This window comes from Scatophagus argus, chromosome 9 (assembly GCF_020382885.2).
Source record: "Scatophagus argus isolate fScaArg1 chromosome 9, fScaArg1.pri, whole genome shotgun sequence".
Taxonomy (NCBI): Eukaryota; Metazoa; Chordata; class Actinopteri; family Scatophagidae; genus Scatophagus; species Scatophagus argus.
In genome coordinates, this window is record NC_058501.1 from 11,427,041 (window position 1) to 11,454,043 (window position 27,003).

The window sequence follows — 27,003 nt, forward strand, 5'->3', positions numbered from 1 at the left end:
ACATGCCCTTTAATACCCTCAGACTGAATGCTGCTGCTGCTATGAAAAACACAGACACACTATATTTGGATAGTTAAACGTTGCTTCTCAACTATCAGCTGACTATAAAGTAGTGGCACATGTTCAACAGTGCTCTACATTTGTATGTAAAGCCCAATACTAAATATAGACTGGTTTTGACAGTAGTTTGAGAAACACCTTGAGCTCAGTAGACCTCTACTGACGTATGACACTAATTAAGGGATTTCCTAATCATTTCCAATGTTTGTTTTTTTTTAATATGTAATTTGGTAGTAAATTAAGAAAGAGTAGCACGAGGGTTCCAGGTTTGAATCCCGGTCTGGGCCCTTTTGTGTGGCGTTTGCATGTCCCGTGCCTGCACACAATCCCAAAAACATGCACATTAGGTTAACTGGCTACTCTACGTTGCCCCAAGGTGTGAGTACGTTTGATTATCCGTCTTTGTGTGTCGGGCCTGGAATGGATGGAAATCAGAACGAACACAGACAGCGTTCAGTTGTTACAATTGGTATTTAAGATTACCTGCTGAATAACCACACCATCTTTTAGTCAGTCAACAGCACAATCATAAGGATGAGCACAAAAAAATGTAAAATCTTTTGACTGCCGAGAATACAATTGTGTAAATGAGAATACATTTTCCTACATAATAAATATTTACTTGGTACTATAATCACTACTACCAAACTGCATGCTTCTTATCAGAAAACCTCTGAAGAATTTATTTAGGAGTTATTAAAAAGATATGAACCTGTAAAATTAAGTTTTCCATATAAACTACTACACCACTGCTCACTGCACAGTCCACCCGCTGACCTTACCATATGCAGCTGAGCAGAAATTTGCTTCTCATGCATAGTAATATTTAGTGTGGCATAAAGTCATTTTATTCATCCAAGTAACACAACACCAACTCAAAACTATTTCAATGCTGCGAAGTTACAGCTTTTTGTCATAAAGTTCTGCTTCACAGACAAGTACATCATCATCATCGTGTAATCCTGGCACGACAGAGAATGTTTTTGCCAGAAACCTGTAGCCAGTTGATTTGGAGAAAATGCCACGATGTCAATAGTGAATGAACTGGCTGTGAGGGTTGTACCTCATCATGGGGAAACAGAAAGCTGAGCAGCGTTCCCGAGCAGTGTGTAGTGACGACAGACAGGACAAATCTGACTGTCGGTGATAATCAGCACTGCATAATGTGCTGCACTGCTTGCGGCTGTCTGAATAACAGCTACCATCCAGACAGGGCTGATAGCCGTCAGCACTGATAATGTAATACAAATTTCTTTGAGTCAGCACACATGTACTCTTATATCATTTTTTTCTAAACGCACATACACGTGGTTGTAATCAGCAGGTTTGAAAGAAAGAAAAGGGAAAAAAAAAGATTCAAAAATACTTTATTGTTTGACAGTAAAATGTGAAACACAAAAATAAAATATGTACATTTATATAGACATAAAATTATTATTGTATTTAGAAACAAAATGAACAAGTGGGACAGGAATTAAAATCATGTTCAAAAGCAGACGAGTGAAACCTGAAGCCAAAATGGAGGCCCTCGTGGCCTCTCGGTGACTGCAGTCAGAGCACAGTGTACTTTTGCTGCAGGTCTCTGGAGCAGTGGGAGTGTGTCAGAATAGACACAAGCTCAAAAACCCCAAAAGTGAAATATTGCTTTATGATTGCGGTAGTGAAAGAAACCACAAAATTAAATAAAGGATTAAGATCATTAAAAAAGGTCTTATGTAACACTTTAAAACTAAGACACAAAGACTTAAAAAGTAAAACACTCTTATAAATGTGTGTACATGTGACACAAGATTGCCGTTCCTTGTTATGGTCTTTCAACCGATGAAACAAAACCTGTTATCAGAAGATGTCTTTTCACGTACTCATCAGGACTGTTTTTACTTCTTCGAGGTCTTCTCCAACACCCATTCAATGACCTACGGTAACAGAAGATGAGCTTTAACAGGTTCAGGTTGAGGAGATCTAAACCACTGGTGGTCGGCGGAGTTACCTGTTTGACGTTGCTGCCGGCTGCCTTCTTCATCTCGTCATGAAGACCCCGAGACGTCTTTAGATCCTGGGATCAAGAAGAGGAGGAGGATCACTCACTCTGACAGAATAAGATAGGCTCACGTGGGCTTTATATCATGTAAACTGAACACAGCTGAACACTTTTTAACTGGGGAAAAAAGTGCACAGAAATGCTGCAGTCACTCAGCAAAGTAAGAATTATGAGCAAACGGTGGAGAAAAGTAAGCACTGAAAACTAGAAACTAGATTTTACATAGCAAACACACATTGAGTTCTAAGAGATTAAAATACCTGTAGTGGTTAATTGCCCCTCATTAAAATCAAACTGCTGAAATCAACAGGCCACTGATGGACCACAGGAACAAATCATATTCAGGCAACAGAAGTCAATTGTTCATTAGGCTTAGACAGTTTTCCCTCCATGTTTATATATAAACCTGATTACAATTTTCAGGGCAGCACGAGAAATAGCAAGGCGGACAAATGAGATCTTCAAATTGTCCCTATTATCACGCTGACTTGTCGAGAATTGATAAGAAAACATGACATATGGTCAAAAAATGCAGCACAAGTTCTGAACCCATAGAAGCATACAAATAAAGGAGAGGACAGCGCTGGCTGTGTGTGGGCAGTAAAAAGACTAACCTTGAGATAGAATTTCGAGATATCAAACAGTCTTTTGCTGCAGGCCTCAAAGCACTCATGCTCGGCACTGATCCCATGTTGTTTGAGTGTTTTAGCTACCACCTCCAGCAGCATCTGAGGACACAAAAGACAGAAACACACACACAGTTTCATATTAGCACAATTGTCAAAACATTAAATGTAGTTGTGCTTACTCCCTAACCACCCGACACTAACCCACTTCAGAGAAACTAATTTTAGCACCGCTCGCTTTTTAAAGGAAGCAGTGTCAAAATGTCTTGACTTTGGGGCATGTCCTTGTACGAAATTGTACACTTTCACATTCACAGTGTGAGCAGGTAGAGACGTATAGATATTTTACTGGTGGAGTCGACAGGGAAAAGACATTCCTGAAATAAATAGATCTGCCTTTAATCTTATCACAGCGACCGTTCTGAGGAAACACCATGAATTATTGTGAGGAATCATCTGTGCCACTCAGTCTCATGAGGAGCAGAAAGGCAGCTTTTAATCTCTGTCCTGAATAAACTGCTATCATTATTTCTGAATAAGACCAACTGTTCTTTCCTATACTGGGGGTTTGGATGATAAGCCTGTTTGCATAGTAATCACAAATCGGAACAAGTCAAGGTCAGGAAGCAGACTGTGAGCTGTAGAAGAAACACTGTGTGTGTGCGCATGTGTGTGTGCGCGCTTGTTTCTGTGTGTGCAAGTGTCCACATATGTTTTTGTGCAATTGTGCACTGTACAAAAACACCAAAAATGAGAAAGGTCTGTGTGTGTGTAAGCAGCCAGTAGGTGATATGATAATGGGATAATGTTAAAGTGCTCCTGCCATGACATTATGATGCTGCCCACACATTCGCAGGGATCACTTGCTAAACGTAAAACATTTATCTTTTCAGGAGCTGTTGCACAACTCTGTGTCTGTCTGCCACTGTGTCTTTGTGTGTAAAGTGTGTAGTGAGTGGGGAATTAAACGTTCGGTAATTTTCTCATCCTAACATTGTTCATGCTGTTTAAAGTGTATCTTATGCTGACTCCAACAAATTTGCAAAATGAGATTTCACTTTTTAATTTTTTTTTTCCAAGTATGAAATCCAAACCTGAGGTATCTTGATAATATTTCAGCCCCAGTAGTGGGTTTTGAGGAAAGATTGATGAATACTGTGATAATACTGTCCATGGTGATTTTTAGGAACATAATAATTGCAGCATAAAAGTTTGATAATTGCACATTCCTAATCATTAATGACAGAATCAACAGTCAAAGTAACAAAAATAATATAACGCAGTTTGTAACCATAATTTTCCTTTAAGAATACTTGGCCAACAAGATGAAAAGTAATTTTAAATTATATTATTAATTTGAATCTCCAGATAATGCATTATTATGCTCTTATGGTGAACATCTGCTGCTGAACTGCCTCTTAGTACAAAACTTTAACCCTGTTACATGAAGGGAAAACTTTTATTTAGTTCACATCTAAACCAAAATCTTTGCAACACTTATTTCTAGATAGATAGATACATTTATTTTATTTTTGAGCATTTTGAAAGCATGACTGTGTTGACAAAAAAAAAGAAAATAATCTTGCTTTAATTAATGATCATAACAAAGGAAGATATTCATTCCTTTCAGTATAAGACACACATATACACACACGTGTGTGTGTGCTAACACTCACTCGGTTGTGCTTCTGGGAGCGTGACTCCTTGGCAGTTTTGTCCTCTGTTTGTCCATGTTGTGCCTTCTGCTGTTGGAGTTTAGGTTTGTCAGCACAGGGAAGAGTCACCAAACCTGAGAAGTAATGAACTACACCATGAGCATTACCATCAAGGCAGCACAAACCCTCATTTGTCTGAGAGGAACAAATGAAAATGATCAGAATAATATCAATATAAATCAGCATCTTATTTGAACAAACTCAATAAATGCAAGATCACTGCAGGCTTCCCATTTCAGTTTTTGTTGTACCTGAGGATGTCCGCCTTGCTGCTGAAGAGGAGGAACGATTATTAGAGGAGGAGGTGGACTGGGATCTGCTCGGCTGCTGTCGTAGGGACCTGATGACAGGGTGCGTCCCACTGCTGCCACTGCTCTGAGAACAGAGGGAGTCACTGCTCTCTGACTTCACCAGCCTGGGTCATTCAGACAAACGCACAAAGGCCCAAATATGGTAAAGATATTATCAACACTTTGGGAGTGACTCTCCAGGCACCACAGCCTGAAGATCAGTCACCAGCAACATAGACCATCACCATACCTCTTGCGAGGATAACCTCCGATAATGTCCGTGTCCCACGACCTGCGCTTGAGTCGTGCTACATCAGCGTTCTGCAGAGTCTCTCCGTCAGGCACACTTCCTGGTTCTGACATCACTGCGGGCGAGGGGGCGGGGCTGAGGGCGAAGGGGAGGGCACAGGGCTCTTTGGAGCAAGTGGTTTGCGTCTCGTACCGAATCAGACGAGACTGGAGTTTTACAAAGGCCTGGTCCCGGTCCAACGAACGCTGGGTGTCCAGGCAGAACCTCGATGAACAAATAAAGCAAATTTTAAAAACTGTAATAATAATAATAATGAAGAAGAACTGACATAGCTAGTTACTATCTGATCTTCTATTGATCATAATGATTCTTCAAAGCTGCTTGGTTGTACAATGCCAGTTATTGGTGCTCAATGATCTCTGAATAGTTTATGGAAACTCACTCTATGCCATGGTAATGTGATGCCGAGGCTCTATTGAAGGGCATCTGGCTGACTCTCCCAGGAGAGAGGTCTTGTGACAACTGAAACACATGATTACTAAGGAGAAAGAAGCAGCAGGGGTGGGTGACAGAGAAAGAGAGAGGCAGGGAGGAGAAAATGAATTTGTCTCTTCATTAAACCACAAATGTCACTAATTAAAACACACGCTTCTTTGACCTGAATTATTTGCACTAACTGATGACTGCACTGCTCCAACATAATGTTTTGTTCAACAAAACTCAGTAATTTTTCTAGAAAGGTTGTGAGCGCAATGAGGCAAGCTAATGATCATAATCAAATTCTCATTATGGTCTCATTAACTGTCATTCAGAACCATCCTACAATAACACATACTGTTTGGCTGACTAAAATATGTGTACACGATTACAGTATAAGTAAACAACTGGGAGCTCATTTTTGAAAGCCACAAAACTCGTATCTAAAGTTTGAAATCTGATTGAACAGACCCTCTATTGATAGCCAGTGGTTGTAGCTCCCCAGTAGGCAGGCCATCAGGTGTGAAATGTTTTAGAAGTTCTCTGGCATCCAATAAAGCAGGGGAGCCTTTCTGACTGTCTTTAGGTCCCAGCAGGCTGTCACTGGAGCCTGGACCTAAAAGGCCAAATCTAAGACACACACAATATGTACCATTGATTAATTTCAGTAGCTTGAGAGTTGACGCAGAGTTGTCGTGTGTCTATTTGAATGTCATTTACCTCCTCTTCTGTCGTCTCCTCTGCAGATTCTCTATGTTGCTGAGAACGCTCCTCTCAGGCCAGTCAGACTGCAGGTGGGGAAGAGTTTGAAAACCTACAATGACAAAAAAGACCGAACTGGTCATGTTGTTGTTCCTACTGACCCATTTGGAAATTCTCTCCAAGCAAGCAACATGAGTGTCACATGAAAAAAAAAAAGAAAAGTGACACCCACATCAAGTCAGTTCTTGAAACCAGCAGTAGAAAACTTGACTACCTGTCTCACTCTTCTTCAATACAGGCTGAAGAGCAATAGGTTGATTTCCACTGACACTGCAGTCACACGGTGCTTCATAACAGGAAGTGACTTTGGACACAAACATACACTGAGCCGTCTGAATAGAAGGACACTCTGTTGTGTAGGTAAGGATTTAGCTGTCTGATATGGACATGACCAAAATACCAAGTAACTGCTCAGCTTTTATACTGCTGACACTGCTTGACCCACAAGCTGGAGCTCACAATAGTTTCTTAAAGGATTTTGAGTTTAGTGCTGCTGGGGGAAAAAAAGGCAGCAAGACATTACACAAGTTGTATTACCTTTTAGAGCAGTGGAGAAACCCACTGCACAGACACATTCAACATGGGCCCCAAGTACTGTATGATGGATTACAGCGGTGGACTGTCACTCAACTACTGTACTTATGCATAAGTGTGAGCTATTTGTACTTTACTTGAGTGTTTCCATTTTACGGAACTTTATACTTCAACTCAACACATCTCAGAGGAAAATATTGTACTTTTGACTCCACTACATTATTGCCCACAGATCCATGTGTCTCCAAATGTGATGAATTTGAATGTTGCTGATGAACTGAAGAATTATCTGTTCTTTCATGGATCCTAAGAGAAATAAACAGTATAAACTCCTATTCGATTAAATGGAAAATTCATTGTTATAAAGCTAAGAACAGGGTTGTTTTCCTGAAGTCAGGAAAAGTAGATTTTATTTAGAGATACATCCTGTCTCACAGGACAGAGAAACTACAAACTTGAGATGATCTTATCGAATGTGATGCACTGCTGTACAGTAAACTATCCAACAGTATATAATGTTAAAATGAACTCACCTTTAAACATTTGCAGCAGTAAAATACAACACACATTACCACCACCATTATCCTGCAGAAAGAGTACTTTTACTTTTGATACATTCAGCAAATTGCTGAAAATACCTACATACTTTCAGTTGCTTGAATGCAGGACTTTTACATGTATTCATAGCATGGTACTGCTACTTTTGCTTAATACTTCTGCCACCACTCATGGATTGCCGGATTTATCCCAACTGTCTCTTGAGCCAGGTCAAGACACCAAACTCTTCACCCAAACTGATAAAATCTCAGCATTGAAAATATCATCACTCTGCACTTTTCTTGCGTTAGGACAGGAAGCTTGTATGCTGACTCAAGGAGGATGGAAATATGGCCAAACTATGTACAGCAGGTTCAATCCAGAGAGGCACAGCAATGGCCTGAGGTGGTAAATGTGTTATATGAAGAGACTAAAGCTCTCCGCTAGCGGTTTAACAGCCCACACAAAGTCATTCACACCTTTAGGCGATGAAGATAGACAAATACAGCAGAACTTCCTAATGAACTGCCAGAGTTGCTTATTTGGTGTAAACCACATTCCCATCTCTAGAACAGAGGGTGAGCAGGATTATGGAAACAAATAACCTGATTTGCACCTTAGAATGTATGTTTCTACACGTTTACACCTCACCTATCATTACTTCCGACTGGCTGAGCGTGCTCCACTCGATGTTGTTTGACAATTCCATTTACATGTAAATAGTACAGAAGATAAAACTGGGAGAACACCAACAAAGACAAGGCCATTGCATGGACAATGGGCAAGTGACACTTTTGCCGGTAAAGATTCCAATACAATAACATTATAATTGAACAATAAACATTATGACAATGTTGTCTCCAAAACATAACTTGCAAACAATGTCGCAGCATTTATTACATGCATGTCCATTAGCCCAACAGCGACATTTTTAGAACCAGCGCCACCCTCAGTGCACACATTTGGCTCTGGCTGCAGGCTGCAACTTGTTTTATTGCTTACAATTTATTTGTGTATTATTAGCTGGCATCATTCCCTCAAACTGTCATCCTTGTAATTCACCGGCAAGTCACAGTATGTGTTTTGCTAAATAGCAGCAGTATATTTGCATGTGTGGATTTTTGCTGTTCACTTGTGCTGCATCACTCAGTACAGTCAGGGCTCCCTTTGATATAATGTCACAAGGTCTGTCAAAATGGCTGCAAAAGCCACCATCACTGCTAGACATACATAAAATCCTCTATGGACTGCACAGTAAACAACACATGTATCTGCTCCAAATCGGCAAAAGTAGATAATTTAATTTAAATGTTCTTAACAACAATGTTAAAAGTGATGGCAACCACGTTGGAAACCATCCATTCCAGTTCTTCCAACAGAGATTATATGAATGGAGTTTCAATGTAAAAGTGTGAGTTCCAAGTGTCAATTTGAAATGAAATGACAACTTTTAAGTGCCAAAAAAGAACATTTTACTTTTGAGGGTAAAACTAAGGATTTAATGTCACTGTTTGATGTAGGAAAAAGGTGGGCTGTGAGTGTCAACATGAGAAAGGCTGGCCAACCTCCTGATAAATTTCCACTGTGTATACCTCTACTGTAGGTTTAAATGGAGGTAAAAACACCGTTGGCTTGGTTTTTGTCTCGTTCTTACCTGCGTCCTTGGCGGCTGCAATCTCCTGCCCATCTGTCAGACAGGAGGCAGCGGAGGGCAAAGTCGAGTCAAATTTCTTCAGATATTGCTCCCTGGCCAAACTCAGAATGGCCTTCAAGTCATTTACAGGTATTGAGGTTGAGGCTGAACTTTCTTCTTTCTGTCCTGGATACACAAACAGAAGCTGGTTTTTATTTCGGCAAAATCTCAGAATTTGTTTTTTGCTCACTGTTAAACTTTGTATACGTGTGAAGAATTCTGTGCTCTTGTTACTTTATGAGTCGTTTGTTGATTCTCCTCTAAACTGCAGAAGTGTATTTCTTTAGGTTTTTTTTTAGTTTTATTTCAAAGCAGTACTGGGTGATAAAGTCCATTATAGTACCTGAAGTATCAAATTATAATGTTTGGTGACTTTTATTTGAGTTACAAATTTCATATTTTTATGCAGATTTTTAACGTCTCACCAGAAGTGGTTTGGGTGTGATGGATGAATTTTAAAAAGTTTCATTCATTAGAAATGGTTAAGAGTTAGACATCCAGCAAAAGTGAGAAAAATGATAAATTAAATCCCTGGCACTCACATGCATCAGCTTGCATACTTATCACATTAAGTGATTACAGCCTTTAAGACAACAGAGAAACCCGTGATACTGCACGTGCACGCGCACACACACACACACACACTTCACATAATCAGAAAACTTTCAACCGTACTTCTAACTTTTGCAATTTATAAGGACATGGCTTTTCCCAATTTAATGCCAAGTCAGAATATATTGGGCTGAATTTCATTAAGGCCTGTGGTCTGTCAGGACTCTTCATTCTGCTCACGGCCTTTTCCAAGAACAGCCCTATTGCTTTTCCCCAAGTCTGAAGACTTTCACTCCACTTCCTTTAATCTGGCTGCACTCCACTGGTGTTTCACTATCTGCGTCAGCCAAGGGGACATTATGTGTGTCTGTAAAATAATGATATTTCAACGGTCTTTCTATGCAGCAGCCGATGCTGAGGGCTGGAGGGAGCACAGAGTTCAATCTGATGACAGTTCAGTAAGCTTCGGGTGGCCTCGACAGCTGACAAGTCTCTTCAGTACATTTGGCTTTGCACCAAGAATGGATACATATCTTACACTGACATTTAATCACAACTGAAATTATATGGAACACTTTTGAACAAACTTTTTTCCTTTTTTTTTGCTTTTTTAACCAATGGGTGACTGAAGAAAGTTGACATGTTCAGTCAATAACTACAGTACAGAAGCCTTACTAGTTTCAAAGAAATTATTACTAGTTTATTACTGAATACTAATAATGCAGTAAAGATTATAATGTGACAATTATTTTCCAAATTAACCAATTAATTGTTATGTCTATAAAATGTAATAAAATATTCCAGTCCATTGCAATTTCTCGTTGCCTAAAAACATCTATTCAAATTTCTTGTTTCATTGGAACAATGTTTCAAAGCCCAAAAATATTCAATTTATAATGAAATGTTCACATTTTAGAGGCTTGAACATCAATTGTTTGACCTGAAAAACTGTAAAACTGTAAAAAAAAAAATAAAAATAAAAATTATCAGAACAGTTGCTGGTGTATTTTTGCAGACTGGCTGAAGAATAATAATCCTTTCAGCCCTAATTAGTTCATCAAACAGATGAGGTCAAGTGTTCTGCAGTTTTAAAAGGGATAACCTATTCCGTAAATGATATGATGTGCTCTCCCAATGATGACACTGTAAATTATGCAGTTTTGTGATTTTTGTGATTTCAAATCATCCTCTGAGAGACTCAGATTCCTTTCAAATAAACTGTAAAAACAATGATTGCTGAACAGTGTGCAGGGTCATTCAGGTTTATATCTTTAAGTCAAGATGAAGTTTAAATTGTATTTTTGATTGTCAAACGATGTTCCAGATGACAAGACATAGGGAAGTCATTAGACAGGTTAAAATGTGTAAAAATCTGTTCCTGTGATGTTCATCCTCTTTTCTGTGAGAGGTCTCTTTTCCATCCTGCCTGAGGACATAACATTTAGACTGACATATCTTAGTGAACTCGTGGTGCTGTTTCTCAAGGCTTATCTTGGTTACATTAGCATGCAATTAATAAAAGCACAATGCACCAAACTGAAACAAAAACGCTGATGAAATCTGTTTGACTTCAACATTTTCTGCAGTTCTGCATCTATGCAACACCTATTTTTTTCCCCAGAACTATGCATATATTCTGAGACATGTTTACATTACAAGAGCTCTTTAAAGGTGGGACTTACTGAGATATTCTTTGAGTACCAGTGTCTGGATCAGGGTCACCTTCCTCTCTCTCTTCAGAAGGCCGTCTCCTTGGAGACAGGGCAGAGGGCAAAGGATGTTGCCTACGGCTCCTCCTGGCCAAATACAGAGGAGTAGCAAATGGGAAAAAAGAGAAAATTGAGGTGATTTGCAAACCTTAATTGTATCATGTCTGGAGAGGAACTTGTAGAACATTTTGATATTTCTCAAGTGGGATCAGGAGCACAAAATGAGCTGGGTTGAAGGAAGGTCGAGAGTTTGTGAGCCTCGGCCTTTAATAGCAACTACAAGTCAGGACTTCTCTACTTCTGCAGTTTGGACTTACTCTAAATTTTATGCAAATCTAATATTTTGCTTGCATTGCTGGATCCTTACAATAAAGCACCTTTTCAATAGGAATATGACTATTTTGTCAGATGTGTAATTATGTGGTTTTAGGATGGACCAAAAGGCAACAAAAAGGGGTAAAGGTTTTTAATTTGTATTTTTGCTATTTGTGCCATTAATATGTGCAATTTGGTTGTAAATTCAGAATAAAGGTTGGCATGATGGTGCAGTGGTGTTTTAAATTGTCCCAAGGTAAAACAGCTAGAAACAATTGAATTAGAAAATTTTAGCACAAAGATAAAGCTGAAATTGCTGCTCCAGTGTTATGAAGTAAATATTTGCTTTGACAAATTTAATCTGTAACCCTTTTGCTGGCAAGAGAGACCTGAAACCCACCTTAAAACCATATGCTTGCACCTTATGGTTGGACACAAAGGTACAGTTGAGTGTTTCATGCTTTGTTCAGATGCAACAAGCCTCAGGTGTGCATTTTAAACCTTTCATTTTTAATGAAAACTGTACTTTGTTCACACTGTGACATTGCAGCAGTTAGGGCACCTTTTATGGTCTTGCTCTGCATTTTAAAATATTTCAAAAATGTCTCCTGAAGGTGGCATAAAATGTTAACAACAGCAGGAACTCTCAAGAGGAAGCACCACATTAGCTCTCTTGAATATCATATAAAGCCCAACAGCAATGAAAAACTTCCATCAAGAAAGCAGCTTTAGGGAACAAAACAAACATCAGCGTAAGCTTCACATATCTATCCCTCTAGTCGGCCATAACCAGCCGGGGTTTTTATTCAATCATCCATTCAGTTTATCCATCATCTGTCTATACATTCCATTTCTCCTTGTCACCTTTCCTCCTTCCCTCCCTATTTGTGAGCACACCTGTTCCTTTGATATCCCATTCATTTTCTCTTCAATTGATTGTTTCTAGTGTAGTGACAAAGATGAGGAAATTCTTGACAGAAACGTCACCACTTTCCAATGCAGTGTAAGAGGTGAGAGGAAGGGAGGAGACACAGTGAAGGACAGGGTTAGAGGTAGCAAAACAGAGACGTGTAGCCTTGTTTTTGTAATAGAGGTACATTACAACCCCTCAGCTTCTGTTGATGAAGCTAGAAGGGCCTATACTCCAATCAAGGTGAGGAGCTGCTTTAAGACAAAATGGCACAATACAAATTACTGTTAGATGGCCCCAAACCTTAAAGTGCTGATAAAAGAGTGCTCTTTAAAATTGATTATAGTACCACAGATTTTCAAACTGTCAAGGGGGGGGGGGGGCATAAGACAGAGATACTGTGGAAGGGTCAGGTGCATTCTGGTGCAAAAACAACAGGAAGTTAGTTATAGTAATGTGGACTCCTGATTTGCTCACCAACATGTCCAGCAGTGAATGCTGTAGTGGTGGCTGTGACAGTCAGTTAAGGCAGTTTAAGAGCCTGATCTTTAAAATTTCTTGTCATTCCTTTTTTGAGAACGATAAAGTGAGTTAAATCTGAACACACTGCATTTAGTTTTAGATTCAGCATCACTTTCTTGGGATGTCATTATCACTGATTGACTGTTTAATAAACATCCATAATCATTTGGAAACTGTAGAAAAGTGACCCTCCTTGATAGGGGACCTAATAATAATGTATATTGATGATGATGATAAGCATTGGACATTTTTTCTTGATTTGGATAGATCCAACAGCCTATCACAGATCAGAAATAAATATGATGATTGTCAGTCAATGTACAAACAAACAAATCACCTAAAAAATTAACCATCACCTGAAAAGGTACCATCCCAGCATAGCAGAGTGTGGCAGTGACACACACGCTCACACAGAAATACACACATACACTCTTCTCTACGAACAACAGAATGTACCTGATGATGACAGAGATTTCTCTCTCAGCAACCCAGAGACAGTTGCCATAGCAGCCGCTCCATTGATTTGACTGTCTGAGTGCAACATCCTGACCCTGCAGGCTCCAGGCTGCCCATCCTCCGAGCCCTGGACCAACAGGAAGTAGTGAGCGCTCTCACCTTTCACCTCCACATCAGGCACTACAGGGTGCGGACAGGAGGGGAGAGAGAGAGTGAGAGAGAGAGAGAAAGAAAGAGAAAGAGAGAGAGAGAGAGACCACATTCAGAGTTAATCTACGACAAAAGAGGAATTTCAATATTTCATAAATTACAAAGTTGTTATAAGATCTGCTGCACTCTCACTGTGGTTTTGTCTCATATTTCCAATGTTCTGCTGCTTATTTTTAGATTATTTCGTCCATATATTTCTACTAAATATATTAGAATCTAAAAATTGTTGTTCAAGATAATTGGATACCTAATCCTTGATTTCCAATGTTCATTATATCCAGTTATAGTTATATGGTTTTATTCGTTATGTCTTGTCTTGATTTTTCCCCAAAAATTATTCTCCAAATTGATTCAGTCCTATTTCAGAGTCTGGTTCCCAAAAGAGGAGTTTCTTTTCTATATCAGTGCAGTACTACTAATCAATTCAGTGAAAAGGACTTGAAAATAAAAAAAAACAAAAAAAACAACTAAAAATTACAGTCTTACTGGGTAGGGACTTTGGTCTCCTGGCTATAGACTCTCTCCAGCGCTGGGAGCTGATTTGGCTGGCTGCAGGCTGGGCGAGGGGGGTGATTATACATGAGAGGCAGAACAAGGCTCCAACCTGGAGTTAGAAACACAGCAGATAAACATAGACTCCATTTGACTCCAAATTCATATGCAGTTAATTGACTTTAATTATAAAGTCAATTATAAAGTTCGATGGCAGATGTTTTTCAATTGTCATACAGCTGAGAGGCAGATACCTTTTCACCCAGTGACCTCAGCTGGTCCAACAGAAGTTTAGCTTTCACTGACTTCCCAGATAGGCCGCTGTTTGTTAGTGGTGAAGGAACAAAACAATACTGAGGAGTACGCTTTACCAAACACCTTTTAAGACAAATTCCTCAAGAGCAGCAGTAAAAACAGCAAATAATATTACATTTTATCTATATATTGAAGTTTGAAGATACAGTCTAGAAGATACAGTCCCCTCCCACATAAAAACACACACTTCAGGATTGAGGATACAGTTCAAACTGGGTCCCAGATATCAGAAAGCTGGGCAGGTGTGACAGGCTGATCAGCTGAACCAAATCTAAATGTGGTGTGTAGTAATGGAAGACCTGCAAACACAAAAGAGAGACAGCAGAGTGGAGAGAGAGAGGAAGAAATGAAATGAAGAAATAAAGAAAAAACAATGGGGTTATCACACAGAATCAACATCTAAAAAGAAAAAAAAAGAAATCACTGTGACTCGTGAGGCAACAGCTTCAGGAGCTGGAGACCATCCATCAGTTTGAAGACTAAGATACAACTTTAAGTGTCCTTGAGCAAGATGCTGAACTCTAACCAGTTCAGAGGTGATGTTACATAACTGAGCCTGAATCTTCCTTTGTTCCAAATCTGGATTTGTGCTTCCAATGGCACAGTCAGATACATAACATTTCAGTACATCCAGATATGTTAAAGTGTATGTGAAGAAAAGAAGGGGAGGGTCTGAAGGAGAGAAAGAACGATAGATGCCATCTCTTAAACCATATCATTATCCATACCTCGGGCTACAACTAACCCTTATGTTTTATTATCAATTAATTGTCTGGCTGAAAAAATGTCAGAAAAAGAGAAACAAAATCCATTAGGAGTGGGTAAAGTCTTCAAATGTCTTTTTCTGTTCATACAAAATGTACAAAAATAATAAATTTGCATTTTTTTTAAAAACAAAGAAAGAAACTAACACGGGAGAAGCTAGAAGAAGGAAATGTGTGGCACTTTCTTGAGTAAATAACTAAGATTAAAGAAACTGTAGATTCTTTCTGTTGCCTAACTGCATGCTGCAGCATTACTAAACACCTTAACACAAACACCCTGAACACAGAATATTCTCCAAACCCATCAGGTACTTAACACAATGTAGATCACTTTCTTTTTTTATTATTTTTTTTTTAAAAAAGGCCTCTGCAAAGAGTTTGCAGTTGTCCTACTTATCTAATGAGCTCATTATGTTATGAGGAAATCAATAATATATAAATCATTTGTCACACGTAAAAGCAAGTCATTTGCATATACGAAAAATTACAAGAATACCAAGGAAAGTGTGAAATCTTAATCTCATAATTTATTGATCTGGAACGAAGAATGAAGCGTCGACCCATTTCTGATAAGACTCCTACAGATTAAGAGTGGAAGATTTTAATGAACCCAGGTCAAACTCCCAGTTTCCCTGGCAAACTGGGAAAGTTCATTACTCCCTTGTCCAAACGACTGAAGAGACTGACTAATGCAGTGACCCAAATGGATCATTAGGACAGCCAATGTCTTCATTACTTAAAATCAGAAATCACATATTCCTGTGGTTAAAATCTTTCTGTATGCTTAAACATGACTCATCATTCTGATTGCTGCAGTGTGTGTTTTCCTTTTCTTTGCTGACAAAATTAATGTTATCTTTATTCATTATTTTTTTTGTACATAGAATGGTGCAGTCTTGTTCCACATATGGCTCTGAATAGCTGAACAGCGTTCAACAGCAAGCTATTCATTAGCAGGCCATTGTTGTGTTATATTATGTACCAGTCATCCAGATATAACAGGCTGTTGTGAAGACACTTCACTCACCAACACAGGCTCTATTTTCACAAATACTACTGAAACATTGTACATCTTTTTCCAATCTCACACAGTAAACAACAGTAAAATTGTGTTGTACTGAAATGTCAGCCATCAAGTCATTAGAATTACGTATCCTGTGTTTATTTGTGATAGGCAGAGGTAAGCATAGAACAAAATATATTTTGTGTACCCTCAATGAATTTGACATCTTGTAGTTGATGTTTCTGAGAAAAAAACAGGAGGAAGCTTCCAGTAGTGATAGACTGATGCATGACTTTTACAGCAGGTTTAAGTGCTTAAATGAGGGGGAAGTGTTTGAATCCAGATTTTGTGGCCAGAGGACCCAAAAGTAAATGCTCTTCCTCTCCTTTGACAAACAGGGTTGAGGCGCCTTTAAATAAGGACACTCCAAGAGACTAAATGTCAACATTTGAATATGCTGTAGGGCAGGTGGATCTGTGCAGAACATTCAGCATTAATAAAAAGTTTTCTCATACACAGCACCCTGCAGCATAAAGTTAAAAGAATAAAAAAAAAGTGACTGTGACAAGATTCAAAGGAACCTCCTCTATACAGTGTGCTTTGATAGTGTGTAGAATGGTTGTACAATTAGCTTTTAAGCTAAATTTTCTTTGCTTGTTCATTCTCTTAAAGAAGCACAACATTCAGCCTTGCAGTATTTCTGACTGCATTGAGGGCAGTGTCAACAAGAAGGACTTAATGCTATGAAGTCTCTTTATTTGTGTGCATTGAATTCCATCCATTACATTAGTTGAGAATACAGATTCTCATCTCAATATTTTGCGTCTTTATACGGTTTTCCTAAGAAACATGCTATGTTATTACATATATTAATATCATAGCATAAACTGAATTATATGCCATAATTTAACATTTTTTCATTAAATATACAGCAATTAATATACAGCATATTTCATAAATCTCACAGTGAACACACACTTTGGGTGTGGTGCTCACACAGCACAGTGTGGCCTCCCTTCCTGCTGAGGGGGAGCGTGCATGTGTGTGAGTGTGTGTGTCTGTGTGTAATTATCACAACAGTTACTCCTGACAGTGAGAAGGCCTAATAGTTTTAGAGTTTAGATAGTGTGTGTGTGTGTGTGTGTGTGTGTGTGTATACATCATTCTACGATGAGTTATCCCAGCAGTGCGGAGATGTGATAGTTTTGTTGTCCTCAGAGTTTTTGTTTAATCGTCTGCCAAAACAATCACCACCATCTGCTTCTCTGTGCGGGGATCTGATGAGATCACACATAACACACACACACACACAACATAAATGCACTCACTCTCCAGACATGCAAATGAATAGCATGCACAAACACACACACGCACCTTAACTATGGTGTTCCGCTGCGTTAACTGAATAACGAGCACACACAACAACACAAACTCTCTGTTGCCAAATTCCAGAAAGCAGACAATGGTCAAGATAACCACAGCACACAAACAACTTCTAACAGCCACTCTGCATCACTACACTTTCCTGAAGAGATTATTTTCAGTATGTCTTTAATGTGCACAACAGAGATGCTTTCAAGTGATTACGTTTAATGCTAATGCCATAAACGCCAGTGAAGACCACCGGTGTGCCTGTGTGGTTTTATTGTTATGGATATTAATCTACATAAGAGAACTCATTAAAGAACTACCCCTACTGTTACAAAACACCCAGTCTCTCACTCTCTGTATAAATACAGTTTTTACACTGCACTCACATATTAGCATGCTAACATGCACACAGTGACGGTGCTAACTTTCTGATGTTTAGCAAGTAATGTTTACCATTAATTACCAACTAAGATGTTGACTTTAAATTGTAATGCCAACATTGGCTATTTAGCACTAAATACAAAGTACAGCTCAGACTGAAGGAAATGTTATTAGTCTCTACTGTCAAAACCAAAATATTGCATAAATTAAATGGGCTTTTTTTACCTCATGATGGTGGTATATGAAAATTGCTGAAATACTTAAGTCTAGCGCACAATGGTGGACAGACTGTCTTTGTCATCCTTAGAGCTATGGCGCTAATGAGACTAAAAATGGGACTTAAAAATGGATTTTATGATTGCAATATGAGTCATTATTTTAGTTGGAATGGTAATTTACCCATTTCATTTTCACTTGAAAAAATGGCGTGATTTTTGCTGGGGTCTGTACCAAAAAGCATGGTCCCTTATGCCTGGGGAATTTGCAGGGCTGAGCTTCTCTACAGCACCACAGTGCATTCATTCATGTATGCAGGTATGTTGTGATACATTTAACCTTACATTTCATACATTAAATGATTCATCAAGAAAACAACTGGCAGAATAAAAGAGAACTGAAAAATAAAAGTGTAAAAAAAAAAAAAAGTACTGTAAACAGAGACGTGTCATTGTTTCTGAATGAATAAGAGCTCAAAGCAGCAGTTTTGTCATAAAGGTCATACGAGACGTTTACTGACAGTAGTGTTGATACATTAACTGAGGCCACACTCTGTGTGGAAGGAGATATCACAATGAACTGACAGCTCGCTCGAGTTTGTCAGTACCACCCAGTGACTCATATCACCTCAAGACAAATGACTGAACCACTTCAATAAAAAATGTGGGATACACCATGTGACAAAAAAAGGAAAAGCTGATGATAAAACAGTAAAAGATGTAAAACTTGGCAAAAGATGTGGATGCCAAGGGAACGAGCGGTTTGCCCTAAACTCTGTGAAAGATGGATGGGCAAAAGATGAGCACAAGTGTATCTAGGAAGCAAAATATGAAGGCAGCCTGCAGACTTTCCCCAGTTCAACCCCTGGGCACTGGACTGCCATGATGAGATGATAAATCTCTATTCATATGCTGTTTTCTGGCTACAAGGTCATCACAGGTACAAGAGGTGGGAACTCATTTAGCAGATAAAATAAACTTGATTTATCTGACTGATCTGAGGGTCCTTCTGTCACAGCTTCCTCAGTGTGAACAAAGGGCAAGTGACCCTTCTGAACTCATCTCCTATACACCAGAAATCGTTAGGAGATGAAACTGTGTGCAGCTCATTTAACTCTTTGGCTAGGAGGCATGATGTGGGTTAAACTGGGGGTTAAAGGAACAGTTCTCCCCTCCATGAGAACTCAGTCATTATCTACTCAATATCCTGTCAATCAAAACCTCCCAATGAAATTTGCAGGAATATGGACACACAGACATAATTGAATCACTCTTTTTTTTTTTTCAAGCAGCAGAAATTAAAAACACATGACATTTCTCTGAACAAGGTTTCTTCATGGACAACTTTTGGATTAAGTGCCTGGAAAGCTGTAGCACTCTGGCAGAAGATTCTGCTTGCTACTGTGGGGCAACTGCTGGCATGTTGGAGAATAAATCTTTGTCAGAGAGGAAGTAAAAGAAAATAATGAGGCAAACAGTTTTTGAAACCACAATGCAATTGTCTGGCTATAAAACCGATGAATTTGGCTGCCTGAGGTGCTTGTAAAACTTAAATGATATTCAGCAAAAACAGTCTGGTTCCAGACCTCTGAGTCACTGCCCACATCTCTGACTTGCTCAGAGATTCAAACACATCTGTTCTTGTGCCCACTGACTCCCCAGCTGGAAAAAACTTTCAACCAATCAGATCTTTGTATGAGGGATTACAAATGGGGACATCGTCTTCGCTCATACTTTAGATACAAATGGATGATAAATAAAAGGAAGAATCTGAATAACTGATTAAAGAAGCACAACAATTGCAGATGTCTCCATATTAAGCGCCATGGGTGACAGTTTGTGGACTATGGAAGTTATGTTAACAATATACCATGCTAAAAGGTTTCAAATTGTGCATTGTTTACATTCATATTTGTTGGCTAGCCGTCTCATTCCTCCATGCCTTTGTTGGCACAGTCCTACATTTCTTTATGTATTACTGCACAATCCAAACATGGACTTACTCATAGAAACAATCCATAATACTGCTAGTGGTCAAAAATTGCACTAGATACCTTTAAATTATCTTTTCAGAGTAACTGCCGCGTCGACTGTAAATTATGTTACAGGAATGGACGTGTCAATCACTACTGAACAACTAATGACGCCAATTTAGTCTGATTATCAGGCCAGCTAACACAGACTTAAGCATCAGAAGATAAACAGTGACAAATAGCATGAAGGGTCAAATTCAACCATGAAAAATAAAGAAATTAAAAATGCTAGTAGCTGTGAAGAGCTCAGGACTCACCTCAGACTGCAGTTTGTGGTCTGTAGTGGTGTAAGGAGCTTGCAAGAAACTGGACCCCAGTATCTGATGAGCTGGAGAGCGTAGAGAAAAGCCATCGAAACGGAGCTCCGACGCATACTGAGGAAAACACACACAGACAAGAAAAAAAACACACAGCAACAAACCATTTTATTAAATTACAATCACAATCTCTCACAGTCACTATGACCGCACTAGGAAGTTCTCCATCTCAAATGAACTCTCTGTCACATGGCTGTACAGTTAATGGTACACGTGCCCATACACACAAACATTACTTGTTATGCTATGTAGAACACAGCTTTAAAGTAACGGTGGTTGTTCTCAGACAGGCAATTATTCCTCTGGGGATCCTTCCTTTGTTTCACCGCTCACCAACTGTGAAGCTTTTACCGACTGACTGCCGGAGCCCACTCATTTCTGAAGGCAGCAACTTAGAAAAGGTCACTTTATTGAAGGAGAAGCATGGAAACGTGGTCAAGCATACAACTGCATTGCCAGCTGACTAGGATAAAAATTCAACTCGTCAAATTATTATGTGACTGATAATCAATTTTTGCGAGAGATAACAAAATAAATATTTAATAGCTGAACATCTGATAAAAAGAAAATCAATATGTGATATTTGAAACATGTATTGCATATGTACACTTGCAGAAAAATAAAATAAAATAAAATAACTAGTGGGGCAACGCAATTTTGAGGCACTTGTACTTTACCTGAGTATTTCAATTTTCTGGGTTACATTAAACTCACAGTTGAAAGTATAAAAGTGGTGACAGTGTCATAAACATACTGAAGCATACGGACATGTTCAGCTAGACTAGTCAGCCATGTTTGATTTTAGTGAAAGTGAACCCAAACAGAAGGTGTCAACTTTGTCCTGTTGTTTCATGTTACAGCACCCAGACTGCAGATCTTGCTTGGATTATGATTTCTGGGTGACACACTCCAAAACACGAAATCACTTTTGTGTACTCGCATGGAGAATGTTTCTGCCCTAATTTTCAACCCCCCACTCACCCCGCCAGTCTGCATGACCAGGTTGCTGAGTGGTACAACCAAAAATGCTGAGAATCCCGGGGTCTGAAATATCCTGTAGAATGTTGCTTAATGATTTCCCTTCGCTGAAAGAAAAGATTTTTGCCTAAATCAAACCAAACACGAAGAAAAGTCCATAGACACATGGTGTAAAAACTAAATGTAAACAAAATGATGCTGAGTATTGTTGTTAAAGCGGCTACCAGTACTTTCATCTAAATCCACTTTCACATTTTAAATTCCTAGTCAGGTAAACAACACCTTACAGCACTGTATGCATCTCAATAACACCAGTGCTGTATTTGAAATACAGACAGACACTGCCCACAGGTGTTCTCTATGTCCTTTGCTGAAGCTGAGCCAATAATCAATTGCAGCCGACTCCACGTGGAGCAAGGTCGAGACAGAGTGGGGCCGTGTCGGACCGGGCTGTGCCGGGCCAGGCTGGGTCAGCTCTGCCAGGGCAATGCCAGAAAGGCAGAACCATTTCCCATGACCTCTTTGTGAGTTCCAGTAATATCTCTGGTTTCATTCAGCAGCTGAAAAAGACTCACCACCCCCCCCGAGTCAAAAAGACACTCACTTTAAAAAGGAAAATAAGTGAAAGTTTTCTCTATTGCTTTGTGCGCACGGCACATGAAAAAAAAAATTATATAAAAAAATATACTCACTGCAATTAAGTGGGATGAGTTTCTATTTTTGCTGGTGTAGTGTACCAGCTTATACCGGTTTGATTTTAATGCGACTGAACTGACATCTGTCATCATGAGCAGTCGCTTCTGCCTTGAGTGAAATCCCATAGGCTAGACTTTGGGTATTTTCAGTAGTGTAACTGGGAAACTGTACATGCTTGTCATCATAGAAATAGTTCATAAAATTACATTTACTGCAACTTCAGCAATATCTGCTGCCTTCCTGTCAACACACTTTTCTCACACCAGGGCAGCTCCAGTCTCTGTGACACAGTAGCCTTCGGTGTTTAAAGGTTATTTCTCATGACATGCAGCCCATCAGACAGTGCTTTAGGTGGGACTACAGAGAGGCGTCTACAGTCGGAGAGGCAGCTACATTAGACTCAAAATAGTACATTTTTAAATTGATTTGACAACTAAATCCTTTTCTTGTCTAATCAAAAAACAGATCCAATCAGTGACACAAAGCCATGACATGATCCGAACTGTGGGTTTTGTAATCTGTTATACCCACAGACAACAGTCTCATTCATTTTTTGCAATTTTTGTCCCAGCCCAATCCTACACTGAGCCATGAATCAGGTCTATGAACAATGATTAGCGCCAGTACAGAAGAACATAGAACATTTTTCTGTGCGGTTTCTCACCGGGGCCAGTTAGCTGTGTCCTCCAGCCTACAGACAACACTGTTCTTTATAAAAAGCCCTGGGCAAAGCAAGCAAGCAGGTAAGTTCAAGAGGACACCGATTTTTCTTGTGCTTTCTACAGTATTTGTCCAGAATACACACAAACACACAATCTCATAAAGACACCTTTTTTCCTTCATGCTGCTTTAAATCATCAGTGATTATTATAGTGATAATTCCTTACTTTCTAGTTTTCTAAATGTCTCAATCTTCCTGTTAATGACAAACAGTGTCATCATACTGCTGAGACATGCACACGTTGTACACACAAAGGCACAATTCTCTTCGAAATCCTTATTTTTCCCCTTTCCTCTTTCTAAGTCAGCCTCTGTGCACCCCAGAGCCTTATGTCGCCAACATCTGCGCTTATAACCAATAAACTGATTTCAACAAACACTAATACCACTGAGCTGTTCTCCTGTTGCAGTTTCTGAGGTCCTCACCTTCTTCTCTCTGATAACCAGACCACCCCTCCATAGTTCTCTATGGTCGATACAGCTGTGTAGGTCAGTGGGCTCCACCAGACCAGCTCTCAGATAAGATGCTGTTTTTTGCCACCTGTGCAAGAAAAAAAGAGGATCAATCACTGATTAGGACAGGGAAACATCAAGAACATTTATTCCTGATTTGTGTAAATTACTAAGTCATACTTCATATTAAAACCCTTGTTTAGCGAAGTGCAGCATCATTATATTCCAAAGAATTTAATGCATCTTTTAACCACATTAAATTCTTAAATGAGTGCCTCTGTAGAAATATTTCATAGACCAATCATACACCACTTACAGTCAACATTTGCTCATATGTACTCTTCTATCTCCCCCTAGTGGTAAACTGTGAGCATTTCATACACAATAATATGTGCTGCATTTCCTGCAGTTTGACAGCTTTGCCTTCTCCCATCAGCCTTTCACTGTTGATATATCACAGTGAACTAACAGTTCTTGTATTGGTTTGTGTGCATATTAGACTTGATTATTTATTATTTGTTTTGTGCAAATCAAGAAATGTAATCCACGTGTATTTATCGTTTCCTCACCCAGTGGTGTGCTGTGTGACTATAGTGATCTTAGCAGCATGCCAGCAGCACATGTGTTTGAGCGCTCCCAGAACAGGCAGCAGGTCTTTAACAGGAGGCGGCTGCTCTGCAGAGCCCAACAGCAGGATATCCAGTAAGGCTTTGCCTGAGGGGGAAAAATGGGACAAACCATAGAGGAATTCATTAGACATTTTATTTATTTATTTATTTTTGCATATAGGTCTCCACAGGATTTCATTAGAGGTCAAAAAACTTAGCTGGTTGTTTCAACGACACCATCTTTTAACTGGTAGGTAATTCTAAATATCAAGATCCGTGGAAACCACTAGTGACTCCGGCTCCTCCGGGCAAGCAATGATAGAGAGGGACTGTTCCTGAACTCTTGTGGAGGTGGTGTACTATGAAATGCTCTTTAAGAAACTGAAATATCACTTCAGGAGGTAGACTTGTTAAGGAGTAGTCAGATCAGAAGGATCCCCATCTTCCCAATGGTGAGTGCATATTTATAAAGTAGTAGGCCACTTTCTTCTACAAGACTGCCACAGGCAGTTTTTAAGCCTAATTGCTTGAAATTGGACTGGATCCTTGTCACACAGCTGAGGACTTTGGCTTCAGTAAAGAGGTTTTAATTCATCATTACTGGATGCTTTTGGCAAAGAAAAATCTCTCACTTGAAACTATGTTTTGTGAAGTAAACTAACTTCTTGCTCTGCTGCTGCATCAGTAAACTTGACAATCATTGTTCTCCTTGTTAAAGCAACACTGAGGAAACTAGCAAGCTGTGCTGTGTAGAAAATAATTAGATAATAATTAAAAGTAATAAAACACCCAAAAAGTCAGAAAGCATTTTTGATTAAACCACGCATACAGAATGACTGTGTATTTCATTTGAATTGTATTTTATATTAGTTCTAATTTATTTTAAATAGATATTGACAGCTCTTCTGAGTACACACAATATCTTCAAAAATGACAGCAAAAAAAAAAAAAAAAAAGATAAGATGACTCACTTTACACTACATATAAAGAAAGTGAGTCTTGTGTGTTGGCCAACTGTACCTGGGGGTGGCAACTTGTCAGACAGTACATGGAGTCCTTCTGCAGCCTCCTCTAACAGCCTGTTCAGAAAATACATTCAGATCAGACTTGTAGGCCCACTGGCCAAAACATAACACTTAGACTTTGATTCTTTAAGACCAAAGAATATTTTCTTAATATCTTTGTATGACTTTATTTCTTTTTTAGCTGTATCTTAACAAATTATCTCAAAACAAACCTAATGATTTAAGCGTAGGAAAATCTAGATATAATGCTTGGAAAGCTCTCTATTGACACCCGGTGGTTACAATGTGCACCACTGGAAAACAGCAGGTCTGTGATGAGTGTTCTTCACCCTCACTGTGAGTAGAGTGATATTCAGCACCTGGTGCTTCCAACCACAATGAGCTAACTTCACCTAGCAACTTTAGCTACCATGAGCTAACTTATTTATAAGTTATATAAAAGAACAGAAATCTGTTATCTGTCACTCACTCTGCCAGTGCTGGCAGGTCTGCCTTTTGGTCCTGTGCCTCCTGATGACTCAGAGAACTGAGACATGATTCCACAGCAGAAGACCTCTCCTCCTCACTGTCAGTATTCTGATGGCCTCTCCCCAGCTCTTCCCAGTCTGAGCTGCAAAACTACAAAACAGGAATTATAGATTTAACTACAAACACAGAATTACAGTCCTGTTTCTTTTATTCATGTATCAAAAGTTTGAATGGTAAAAATCCTAATAGGTTTTATCCTTAAATGTCATATCCCATTCTTAGTGCCCTGTATGATTAGGACCAGGAAATTATGAACAAAAGAAACCTACTTAGTGTTTACTGCCAAGTAAGTGCTGACAAGTGATAACAGGTACCAAACACTGACTCATGAATATCATTTGCTGATCTACAGTTGTAAATCAGCAAATTCTTGTGCTCAGTTTCTTATAACATAAACAATGTATGTAGTATAACTGTCTTGAATTGTCATAATATCTCACCTGTGTTACTCCTTGGCATGCCTGAAGGGCAAAGTACCACCTCTGAACAGATGGGCTGCCACTGAGAGAACACGCTAGGGAAACATGTGGAGAGAAAGATGTAAAAGAAAGTTGTGGAACACTAAAGTCTTCAGGATGAAAGATGTCCACAGTGCTCAAGTTACTGTACCTGGAAACGCAGAGATCCCCCTCACTGATTCCTGAGTTGAGATGTCCACAAGGGTGTCGTACATCTGCTTTACTGGCTCCAGACCTGTGACCAATGACAACTGAGCTGCCGGGCTCCATCACAGCCTACTGGTTTATTTAAGACTCTAACATAACACATCTTGTATTATCCCATCGTCGACATAGATACGAAATTTCAGGAAAAAAGACTCTGTATGTTGTTAAGATCTTATATCCTCCAAGTCATGTCAGTTACCAATTATTAACACTTACTAATCACATTATCTTACTACTGTAGAATAGTTTTGACTGGGTGACTTATTATATTATATTATTATATGTTTACAAGCCAAATGTATGTAACTCAACGAAACCAACTTATCTTAAGAAACAACGTAACATGGATATTAACTGTTCCACCAGAAAAAACTAAAAAGTATATTAATAGTTAAACTATGTGATGATGTGGACAGCGTTAAGTGTATCCACAAACTTTTTAATCCCACTGGTTAGCTAATCCCAGTTTGGCAGTATTGACGTTAGCAGAGTACAGAAAGTAGCACAGTACAAACTAGTAGGAGTATTACTAGGAGTTAAAACTTACATTTATAAATCTCCGCCACGCCGCCATCAGTTTGGCAAAATGATATAACCAGCACGTATCGGTCCATGTCGTGTAAACACGAGCAAATTCACGGTTAATGTTAGCTTAGAATTAAAAACAGATCAATTGTGCACAACAACCTTTCGCGCATTATCAAATTTCCCACCGGTTCTTCTTCTTCTGTGGTAGTTGGTAATAGAGCATAAAGTGCGCCACTGCCACCTATTGGACCT

At 39.1% G+C, this 27,003-nt stretch overlaps 1 protein-coding gene across 1 annotated transcript; it reads right to left on the reverse strand.

The window, feature by feature from the left end:
• Positions 1–1,406: 1,406 nt before the first annotated feature.
• On the reverse strand, positions 1,407–26,971 carry LOC124064926 (MDM2 binding protein). The gene is made up of 23 exons (XM_046399823.1): positions 26,771–26,971; positions 26,168–26,251; positions 25,999–26,072; positions 25,500–25,648; positions 25,026–25,084; positions 23,967–24,111; positions 23,371–23,485; positions 20,491–20,607; positions 14,671–14,765; positions 14,406–14,472; positions 14,146–14,263; positions 13,450–13,629; positions 11,220–11,333; positions 8,947–9,111; positions 6,180–6,273; positions 5,931–6,089; positions 5,425–5,520; positions 4,983–5,246; positions 4,694–4,857; positions 4,404–4,516; positions 2,716–2,829; positions 2,051–2,116; positions 1,407–1,976 (listed from the first exon to the last, which is right to left on the reverse strand). The coding sequence occupies exons 1-23, from the start codon at positions 26,835–26,837 to the stop codon at positions 1,938–1,940; spliced, it is 2,658 nt and encodes an 885-aa protein (XP_046255779.1). The 5' UTR covers positions 26,838–26,971; the 3' UTR covers positions 1,407–1,937.
• Between the last annotated feature and the right edge of the window lie 32 nt (positions 26,972–27,003).

Excerpts from the sequence above, each read along its gene's own strand:
- LOC124064926 (XM_046399823.1), bottom strand. The coding sequence starts at position 26,837 with ATGGACCGATACGTGCTGGTTATATCATTTTGCCAAACTGATGGCGGC. Across the intron at positions 6,090-6,179 it reads AGGAGACGACAGAAGAGGAG|ATTTGGCCTTTTAGGTCCAG; the intron begins GTAAATGACATT and ends TGTGTGTCTTAG. Across the intron at positions 2,117-2,715 it reads TCTCGAAATTCTATCTCAAG|GATCTAAAGACGTCTCGGGG; the intron begins GTTAGTCTTTTT and ends TCTTGATCCCAG.